Below are 11,222 nucleotides of genomic sequence, written 5' to 3'. Positions count from 1 at the left end.
TTCCCATCCCTCAATTAGGATTAGAGGAAGTCACCGGAGGAGCTTTATTCCCTATGTAGATCCTGCAAATGTATTTTCAGTTTCAGTTGTCATCCATAGCCTTCTCCAAACCATACTCTCACATTTTAAACTCTAAAACTATTCCCTCCTTTGGATTTGGATTATATAATTTGCAATCCTTGGATCACTGATGTCAGTGTCTTTCTTCCATGTGGACTTAGTTGATGTCTCACTTAGATGGCTACTTGTTTGGAAACAAGTCCTTAAGACCCCAGACACTATTCTATATGATATAGCCAGGCACCATCTAATTTCCTCACCACACTTTGCTATGGCACCCATATCTTCTCTGTGTTTCCTTTATGAGGAAGAGTATTGAGGAGGACTAGGATGTAAGAACTAATTGTTGTTATTATTATTTATAATAGAATTCCAGGAAAATTGCTATTGTGAAACAGAGTTGCTAGTAAACACTTAAAATATACACTCACAATGACTTCCTTTTCAAACATATTACTTTGGGCAAAACTTGCAAACATTCCAATAGTGTTCCCATAGGCCATCACACACACGTGTTCAAAACAAAGTCCCCGAGCTTGCAGTGTGAAAACTACTGCACCAGCGGACACAATGATGCATAAGGTCTTGTTTCCATTCTGAAAGACTACACAAACTAGTTCAAAAAGTGGAAACAGGTCTATGAAGTTATGATCCAATCCATAAGAAGGGTATCACTAGAATGGTATGGGATTCAGAGAAAGGGTGATCATTCTGGTCCATGAAAGCTAAGGAAGATTCAGAGGTAAAGGTTTGGGATGGGAGGGGCTCAGACAAGTAGACATGGAGCGGGCAGGCTGGAGGTCTTTCGGGCAGAAGACAGTTGGTTGCAGATTGGAAGACTTGAAAATGAGAGTGCTTTGGCCATCATGTCGTTTGAGTGCATGGAATGGAGAATGGACAGGTTGGGAGAAGATGATAGCGAACTGTGACTGTCACACTGAGAAACTCATACTGATTTCTTTTTCCATATACGTAGCAGAGTTACTGAAGAGTTCAGTACTGCACGAACTGTGGCTGATTTTGTGGAAACAGATTAGGATAACTAAGAGGCATTGACAACATACAGCTTTTAAATCATGCTTTGTTCATTGCTCTTTGTAAGGGTGACTAAAATCAACGATATCCGGAGTGCTGTGTAACCCTGGAATGGGGACAGCTTTCATGGCAGTGGGGGAAGGACGGTAAGGGGTGTGGGCAGATTCTTTGAGGGTCTAGTTCCTTCCACTTGAATCCATCTTACATATTTAGCTTCTGCAATAAAAAATGAAACTTCAAGAAAGATTCTTATTTTGTAAATGAAAACCATGATGAGATAGCACTTCACCGCAGCTAGAAAGGCTATCACCAGACAACAGAAAATACCAAGTATTGATGAGGATGTAGAGAAATGTGACCCTTCATTCACTGCTGCTGGAAATATAACATGGTGCGGATGCTGGAGAAAACAGTTGGGTGGTTTCTCAAAAAGTAAAACCCAGAATTAGCATAAGATTCTGCCATTCCACTCCTCAGTAATACCCAAGAGACTTGGAAACAAGTGCTCACACAGACAGGAGCATACTACTAGTGTTTCTTGGAGTGCTTTTCCCAAGAGTCAACTGCTGGAGATAAATGGATACGCACCATGTTGTCTATCCATAGAAGGGAATGATCATCAGCCACAAAGAAACATAGGGTTTTACCAACTGCCATGACATGGAGGGCCACTGAAAACCTTATGCTGTGGAAAATAAGTCCGACTGAGAAGGACAAATAAGTTATGGTTACACCTAACTGGAATAGACAAGTACTAAGGTACCAACATTTATTAAGCAATGGGTGATCAGGGAGTGAGGAAGGTGGGAAATGGAAGCTACTGTTTACGGGATACCTGTGTTTTTGTTTGAGAGGATCAAAACTATGTGGAAATGGATAGTGGTGATGAAGATTGCACAACAAAGCGAAGGCACCAAATGTGACTGCCTACACACTTACAAATGGTTAACAGTGGCAAATTTTAAACAATTTAACCATGTTGGTTCTTTTTGACATCGTGGGGAGAGTGTGTTGGGCAATCATGTAGGGAATTTGAGGGAGGGGAAAAAAGGGAGCCGTGGTGGCATCATGGTGACAAATTGGGCCACAAACATCAAGGTTAGTGGTTGGAAACTACCTGCAGAGCTGAAGGAGAACGACAAGGTTCTCTATTCCCATAAAGAATGCACGGGGACAGTTCTACCCTGTCCTGTAGGGTTCTCTGAGTCAAGAATTGCCTAGATAGCAATGAGTTAGAGAGTTTGAGGAAAGGAGAAAAGAATGTTTGCTGCTTCATAAAATTGTCAAAATGTATTCAGTAGTTTCGTTCATTCAAGATAAAATTTTCATTACCTCCCCTTAAAGTTGTTCACGTCTTTGAAGCATGCCGTTCTGTTAGAGCACATGAAATTATGAGTTCTTCGTGTTCAGATGATTGCTAGACATGCTCAATCCTCTCCCACACCTCTTTAAAAAACCTTTTTACTACGAATGAGGTGGTGGTTTACATTTCAGATCATCATTTTTATCATCAACTGCCTATTAAATCGCCCAATAGCTTGCCCTGCCCTCTCTCAAATGGCAGATTTGGTTATACAGATTTACCACAACACATTTTTAAATAAAATTTGAAAACCGATTTCCATTTCGAGGATGTAATAAGTGGGGGTGGGGGGTAGAAAGCCCGCAGCACTAGCTCCTCACCTCAACGTGCTGGCAGGTTTGGATGAGTTTGGCCAACAGAGTTTCCAGTTCCGTGTTCCTCTTGATAAGGTTGGTGAGGTTACTCTCCAAGTTTTGCTGTTCAAAAAGAGGGGGAAAGACATTATTTTGCATATATTATTATTATACGAAATAGTATTAGAATACTTTAGCACACACAATATCACCCAGGCTCAGCAAAAACCGATTTGTTCTCTAGAACGCCCCCTGTGCAAACGAATGATACAATTTCAAATATGTCTCTATTTAAACTGGATTCCGAAAAGCCGTGTCTAAAAGAATCAACCGAAGTATTCATAGTCCCATTTCAGTTGATTTTGTTCCTGATTCTTGCACTGACTCAGGTATATTTAACCAGACAATTAGTTATAGGTTACTTCTAGGACAAGGACTCGGGGACAAGGCCATGACTGGATTTCCATATTCCCTGACCGAATCAGAAATGGCAACAATATAGGGACTATACTCATTCCCACATCAAATCAACTAGGACTGGATTTTTAGGATTTCTCCATCTTAGGGGCCAGCTGAGGTGACTCCCCGGAAGGCAGGCTTGAGAGGCTCAGCTAGTGCTGACAATAGGGTCGATTATGAGACATCATCATCACTCATGTTTACTTAGCCACAGTATTGTATGTGCTTCCAGTCTTTGCCTGTCATGCCAGATCTGAGTTCTTTTGACTACGACATTGACCATGTCCCCATCGTGCTAAAGAAGCTAGAATTACTCCCTCTTTCCTCAGAGGATCCCATTTAAAGTTTGCTGGGAGACCCACGTCATCTTTTTTTTGAGCCACAACCACCCTATGTTCTTCTGCATAAGACAGGGACCAATTTCTCATTGCTTTCTCCTCTGTGGCCCCCACGAGCAGTTCTAGAGCTAGAATCAACTCACCGGCAGTGGCTTGTTTAATAATTCTGTATGCTCATCATTTATATCACTTGTTTGCTCCTGAGCTACTACGATATGACAGACTGAAAGATGATGCTGGGAGAGCAAACCTATAAAATGATCGAGCCCATGGCCATAAGAAAACGGCTAAACAACTGGCAGAAAAAGCCACTGCCATCAAGACAATTTCAACTCTTAGCAATCCTACAGGGCCGATTTAGAACTGTCCCAAGGCTGCCATCTGTACAGAAGCAAACTGCCATGTATCTTCCCAAGGAGCAATTGGTTGGGTCAAAGTGCCAGCCTTGCAGTTTGTATCCGTTTGCTTAACCACTGTGTGACCAGGACAGAGGGATGTTGTAAACAACGGAAAGGGAAGAAGCCCGCCTGCTTATTGAAGGTTTTCTGAGAAGACAATCTTTCAATGGAGGCTGGAAGAATGGGGTGGACTTTTTTTGTGGGCAAGAATGGGACTTTGGGGGGAAGAGGTAGAGGTGAGGGTTGGAAAGAGTAATCCAGGGGCAAGAATGACAACAGTGCCACATGCCAGCCTCAGAAGAGATGGCAGAGAGCCTGCGATTGAGGAGACTATGTGTGTGTTAGTATGTAGATAATGCCACAAATACAGCAAAGGCATGGAACAGAAAGAGATTTAATGGTGAAGAAAATGGAGCTAAGGTTTATAAAAGGCATTTGACAAAGAATTAAAAATGACTACAATTTTGAAAACTAACAATTTCATAATGGTGATAATCACTTGCGATGCAGTAATTTTTTCAACGAAAAATGTCACCGCTGCTACTTTCCTAAATTTCAGCTCTAGAAAGCTATATTAAGTAAACGTTTATCTGATGCTTGAAATGCCTATGTTAGAAAAATAAATCCGTTTGGTTCTTCTTAAAGATTTTATAATTATTAGTCCGCTATTCATCTTATTGTCTTTTAAAAAATTCAATGGTTTTTCTTTTCATTTGCAATAGGTTTAAGAACAACAACAAAGACATCACATTTCCCAGTTCTTTTTAACTGACTTCCCCTTCCTATACCTAGGATACAATTCCCTCCTCCATAGCTTCCAAAGAACCAGCCATGCTTATTCTTAGGTCCTTTGGGGAACTGTGTTTGCTAACCATTTCGCAGGGCTCTGGACTTTGTCTTGTTTTGTAATTTTTTACCGGACATATCATCTCATGTGAACTGCGTTCCTAGTGCAGGCGCGGTTGGAAGTTGCCATAGCCCGGAGAACTAAGTATACACCCTGGTGTTAGCCCTAGCAGCTGTTCTGCTCAAGAGGCCATACCAACAAGACACCCACATAGGCTCAGATCCCCGTTCTGCTCAGCGTCCCGGATGCCTTCCAGGAGAGTTCTGTGCTTGGCTGCCATTCCAGAAAAGATGGGAAATGGTCTTTGATCCCAGAGCATGGACAAGGAGCCCTCGCCTCCTAAGCTGCTGCCCCATGTGGGATGCACACCTCCACACGTCCTCTCAGGTCCCGCTGCTTCGACTGGTTGCCTCGTTCTATGAACAGGCCAGCTTCAAGTTTCCTTTTCCTTTCTGGTCCATCCTGCCCCTCTCTGGTCCTTGGAATGTTTCCGTTTCAGTGCATCCTGCTTGAGAGCCCCTGGGTGTGTAAATGATTAGCATGCTCAGCTACTACCTGGAATGGTTGGAGGGTTGAGTTTACCCAGGTGTGACTCTGAAAAATGGTCTGGCTATCTACTTCAAGCAGTCACTGAAAACACTATGGGGCTCTTTGAAGTGCCTCTAATAAATACACCGGGCCGGAAAGAAAGCCCCATGGAATGTACAGGAGCTCTGGTGGTACCATGGACTAGGAGTTGACCTGCTAACCCCAAAGTCCATGGTTTGAACTCACCAGTTGCTCTATAAGAGATGAGGCTGTCTTTTCCTATCAAGATGTAGAGGTTCAGAAATCCACATGGGCTTGATGGCAGGGAGTTTTATGCGTGCAGGCCAAAGAGAAAGGGAGGAGAGAGGAAGGGAGGAACACTTCGATGGAGCAACACTTCGATGGAGCGTAGTCCTCCTTTAAAGCACATGGACTTGCCATACATTGGAATGAAGTCACTGGATTATATATTATTCACAGTACATTTTAAAATATTTTAGCAATATTTCTTCTGATTCGGGTTTTCAGAGTGAGGTTGTTTGGCATGCTTCATCTCAGCTGGAAGATCAGTAAGAAGTCTTCAATTTTGGCTTTGAATCACTCAGAGCCCCAAGGAAGGAAACTTTAAGAAAGAATAATGACCTCATTTAAAAGGTGGATGTGGTAATTATAGAATCTGTTGTCAGTTTGAGACTTAAGAGTGAATGGGTGGAGTTCAGCCTGTCAATCAGGTCACAACTTGATGACCTCATTTGGAAGTGCTAAGGAGAGAAATAGCTCTTTGGAGACAGGACACATGCTCACTCCCTGAAAGACATTCCTTTTGTGAAGACCTATGGAGCTATGCTAGAGTCCTGGAGCTGAAGCCACATGGAGACCCCTTTCAGTGCTGAGATGCTTCCCTGACACCGGATCCACAAGGCTTTTCACCCATTGGCCTGTGATCTTCCTGCATTCGGCATCATTGCATGTGTTGGGTGAGTCTGAAGAGGACTTTATAGATTGGTATTGGACATATGGGCTAATATCGGACTTATGGACTTGATCTGGAATGGGCTGAGACGTGTTCTCAATATTCAACTGCTCTTGTATATAAAGCTCTTTCTTATACACATATGAGCGTCCATGAATTTGTTCCTAGTCTACCAAGACTAACACAGTGGGTAAAACAAAGAGCCAAAGAATGCGGCGGAGAGTGTGATTTAGGAATAATTTCGTAATCCCAGCTTTGCACCAAAGAAAAACTCACTTCTAAATCTCAATGATTTTCCATTTTTGGATTAAATTATTCACTGTATGTTCAGAGATTACAGAATACTTTTGAGGCATTCCACTATTTAATGTCTTCATTCTAGAGGTGACTGCCACAAGGTAGAGTTGCCCAGTCCATCTCTTTAGTTATACAGTCTTAGTGAGATTATCTTTAAGATGACATGTCACAACAGGAAATTTCCAGGGAAATGATATCCCCTGACCATTTAAGGTTCAGCAGGCATAGGTATGACCTTTCCAAAGGTCGTCAGCAAAAGAGGGGCAAATATACACAACCTAACACATTTAGATTTTACAAGCATCTGTTTGCATTCCCCTCCCTTTATTAAGTATACATCACATGTAAAATCTGTTCTTAATCAACTGATACCTAGCCTAAAGCCTGTGGTCGAAACATACGGAAATATCCAGGTCTTTGGGGGTTATTCAAATGGAAACAGTACAAGTGTTCTTCAAGCCCACAAATAATTAGCATTGGTCAGAAACTAGGAAAGAGACTTGTTTCCAAGAGGTTCCAGAGGGGGTGACAACAACTGAAGAGGGTCTAGGTAAAGGGACGGTGACAAAATCCAGTCCTCAGTTAGTCATGTGTTCAGCGCTTCGGATGCGGGACTTCTATGAAGGTTTTCTAAACTTTACCCGCATTACTATTATCTTGTCTGCTGGCTAATGGCTCCTGAAAGCTCATCGTTATGATAGTGTCTTATGTGGAACAGAGCATAAAAGAGATAAGACTTAAGTGGATGCTTACGTGTTTAAGCTCTATGAATATCCAAACTAGGTTGCAGAGTACTAAGCCAAACACGTCGAAACAGCAGTGTCTTCGCCTCTCCCTATGGAACTAAGGAGGAAGGCGTGAGTGAGTGTCCCTGGTGATGAGAGCAGGATTGCCATGTCAGTGGGACAAAGGATTTGACTACTCTTGGGTTCCCTTTTCCTTTCCATAAGATGCCATTAACGATAAATCTATTCTAAGCCAGGCCCTTCCAAACATGCTCCCAGTGGGCCCCAGGAAGAAGGAGTCCATGTGTTGATAACAACACACTGCTCATGAGCATGCCCTCTTTCTCTTTCTACTTTTTCTACAGACATTGCCAGTTCATGCTCCGTTCCATTTCTTAGTCAAGGTCACATTCTGGGAGAACTCAGTTCAGGCCCTTTTCCATAGATGTCCTATAATCTGTATTTGTTAAATATGCCCTTATAGAAGGAGCAGTCGTACGAATGGCATAGTTCACGGCTTTTCAAAGATATTGGCAAATGCAAGCGATTGCTTTGTGTCTTCCCTTTCTCTGGGACTTTTTCGAGGCATCACTTGTTCTCTAAATCCTACACTCCAGCTAGCACTGTCCACCAGCAAGAACAACTGGCGGCCCACAGCTACTCAAGAAGCAGCTTGGGGAAGAGGCGTGGGAATCCGTTTCCCAAAGGTCACAGCCTGAAACTCGGAACAGTTCTGCTCTGCCCAGAGGAGTCACCGTGGGTTGGTAACTCAATGGCAACTAACAACAGCAGCCCCATTAGAAAAAGGGAAAAGAAAAAAACAATGGGCCAAGGACATTTTCATAATGTATTATACCTAACCCAATAGTCAAAACATTACAATGTCAGCAAGTAATCAGTATAACAACAAATGGGGTCGTTTTATGTCACACTTTTCGCTCTCTACCACGTCTTCACAATCTGATGTGTATTCACACATAATAATAAAAGTAAGAAAAAACCAGATTCACTGCCATCAAGTCAATTCCCACTCACAGTGACCCAATAGGGCAGGGTACAGCTGTGGTTTCCAAGACTGTAACTCTTCACGGGAGTAGAAAGCCAAGTCTTTCTCCAGAGGAGCAGCCGCTGATGGTTTCAAACTGCTGACTTTGTGGTTAGCAGCCCAACTTGTAACCATTACGCCACCAGGGCTTTCCATTAACCCTTATAAAACATCCCAATTCCCACTAGTTACATTCCAAGCATCCAACAGCAACAAGTGACTACTGGTTCACTTATTGGACTGCACAATTCTAGAATCTACAATATGAGTCAGTGAACTTTCCCTGTGATGGGAATACATTTTAGGCTTTATGGGTCATGGCATCTCTGTCTCAACGATGCAAATCTACTGCCCTTGCAGTCCACAAACCAGGCATAGACAGCATATAAACAAACGGGTGTGGCTTTGGGCCAATAAAACTTTATTTACAAACAGAGTGGGGAGTGGGGTTTGGCCCATGGCTGTAGTTTGCCAGCCCCAATTTAGTGCACAAAAATAACCAAATGATATTTTCTGGGTTCACTGGTGCACAGCTTACATTCGTTCCAACCTTTTGTGGAAGTCTGAAACAGATACCATTCTGAACAGCCAGAAAGAATCCTTCCGACACCCGACAGAGAGAGGAATGGCCTTGGGACTGGAAAGCTTAACTTGGCAGATCTAGCAAGAATCTGAAGAAAATTAAACAGAATTGTGACATATAGAGATAATATTTTTTGCATATAGCACTCCTGGGCTGAGACCTTTTCCCAATATTCAACTGCTCTTGTATTTAAACCTCTTTCTTATGCACATATATACTTGAGTTGCACAAAAATGCAATTATTTCATTTGAGGAGCATTATGGTTAAGCACATACAACGTGGTGCCAATGTGTGTGGATTCAAATCCAAGCTCTGAGACCTGCAACAAGTGCTTAGTTATTCTGTACCTCAGTTTCCCCACCGGGCCGTCATGGTGATTAGCGGGGAAGAGAGGTGCAAGCTCTTGAAACAGCACCCGGCACCTGGTGGGTTCAGTTAGTGCTTAAGTCCCATAAAGAACTTGTTTTTCAAGTGTTGAGGTCCAACTGGTAAAAGTTTAATTTGTAACAAGCAAATCAACCTTCACCAAATTAGAAACATGCCCATACATTTCACAGACGATTTCGTCCCATAGATTTTCAATGAAATGGCACACAGCTACACAAATAGATTTCCCCAAGATTGCATTGCCCGAAAACATGAAATCCAATTTGTGATCATTGTCAGAATTTCCATGTCAGCTGCTGACTTCAACTTTAGACTTCAAATCGTGGGAGGAGGGCAGGAGGAGAGATGGGTAGTTCTTCCCGAAGAAGCACGTTGTTTTCTATTGAGGGTGCTAAAACCCATTTGGAAATGGATAGCAGTGGTGGTCTACAGGGACCCTAACTATCACTGAATGCAACTGTTAACATTAGATACTCTCTCATGTACGAAGCCCTCCTCAGCTCTCGTTTGAATAGGTACACATGCTTCCATGCCTGCTTACTCTTCAGTTCCGCTCCTACTATTCTGAGCCAGGCCCTAGGTGGAGCCAAACATTTGTAATGTTCTTGCGTCTGTGCACAGGCTCTACTCTCTGCCTGGAATGCATCTGCAGAGTAGGAAATCATTTTACTACCACAACTTGTGTTGGGTCCCTACTGCATGCTCCTAACTGCTGAGGACCTTCCAGTGCAAATCCCACTGCCATTATGTCGATTCCAATTCAGAGTAGACCTGCCCCATAGGACTTCCAAAGCTATCATCTTTATTGGAGCAGACTAACTTCTCTTTTTCCCAAGGAACTTGTAGGTTCAAAATGCAGACCATTCTGTTCATAATCAAGTGCTTCACCTCTCTGAACCGTCAGAGTTCTGCCTTTTCAGGAGAAACTCGCAAGTGGTGACTTTGAGAACATTTAGCAGGGAAAACATAATATTCATTCGAACACCCCTTCTGCAGTGAAACTCGTAACTAATTAGTTAATTTAATGGTGACTCCCCCACCCATGTGTTTCAAAGTAGAACTGTGCTCCTGAAACTTTTCAATGACTTATTTTTCAGAAACAGATGGCCAAATATTTCTTCCAAGATGTCTTTGGGTGAACTAGAACCATCAACCTTTTGTTGGGTTGCACTACTCGGGGATTAAAATAATCCCTTCTATTTCAACAGATGTTTCTCCAAACTCACTCACGGCCATCGAGCCGATTCAGACCTATAATGGCCCTATAGGACATGGTAGAATTGTCTCTGTGGATTTCCAAGGCTGTAATTCTTTACAGGAGGAATACGTCTCATTTTTCTCCCATAGCGCACCTGGTGTTTTCAAACCACTGATTCTACAGTCAGCAGGCCAACACATAACCACTAGCAGATATACAAATGGACAACAAGCACATGTAAAGATGCTCAAAGGCATGAGGAGGAATGCAAATCCAAACCATAATGAGATACCCACGAGGAGGGCAATGATCAGAGAAACAGAAATTTTGGTGAGGACGTGGAGAATTGGGAACCCTCATCCATTGTTAGTGGGATTGGAAATTCGTGCCACTGCTGTGCAAAGCAGTTTGGCGGGTCATCAAAGGGTTCAACCCAGAATCACCATATGACACAGGCATTATTCCCAACAGGCAAAGGTAGAAACAACTCAACTCATGCCACCGCTGCAGAAGAATGAATAAAATGTGGTTTAGCCATACGATGAAACAGTATTCAGCCATGAAGAGAAATGAAGTCCTGATACATGCTAAGCAATCTGGATAAACCTAGAAAACATTATGCGGAGTGAAATAAGTCAGACACAAAAGAGTAAATATGTGATTGCTGCTTCTGAGCTTGATGGCCGCTTGAT

The 11,222-nt window shown here is 42.7% G+C and overlaps 1 protein-coding gene across 2 annotated transcripts in view; it reads right to left on the bottom strand.

The window, feature by feature from the left end:
- The window catches only part of MID1 (midline 1), a 229,617-nt gene that overhangs the window by 65,960 nt on the left and 152,435 nt on the right, over positions 1 to 11,222 (bottom strand). For both annotated transcript variants that reach the window (XM_045290711.1, XM_004709976.2), the window contains exon 3: positions 2,779 to 2,874. In XM_045290711.1, the coding sequence (XP_045146646.1) occupies positions 2,779 to 2,874 (96 nt within the window). The remainder of the gene's footprint in view (positions 1 to 2,778; positions 2,875 to 11,222) is intronic.

This window comes from Echinops telfairi, unplaced genomic scaffold (genome assembly GCF_000313985.2).
Source record: "Echinops telfairi isolate 266 unplaced genomic scaffold, ASM31398v2 ScPeMD7_53;HRSCAF=182, whole genome shotgun sequence".
NCBI classification, from domain to species: Eukaryota; Metazoa; Chordata; class Mammalia; order Afrosoricida; family Tenrecidae; genus Echinops; species Echinops telfairi.
Note: the sequence above shows the minus strand (reverse complement) of the source record. Positions and strands in the feature narration are given on the sequence as shown.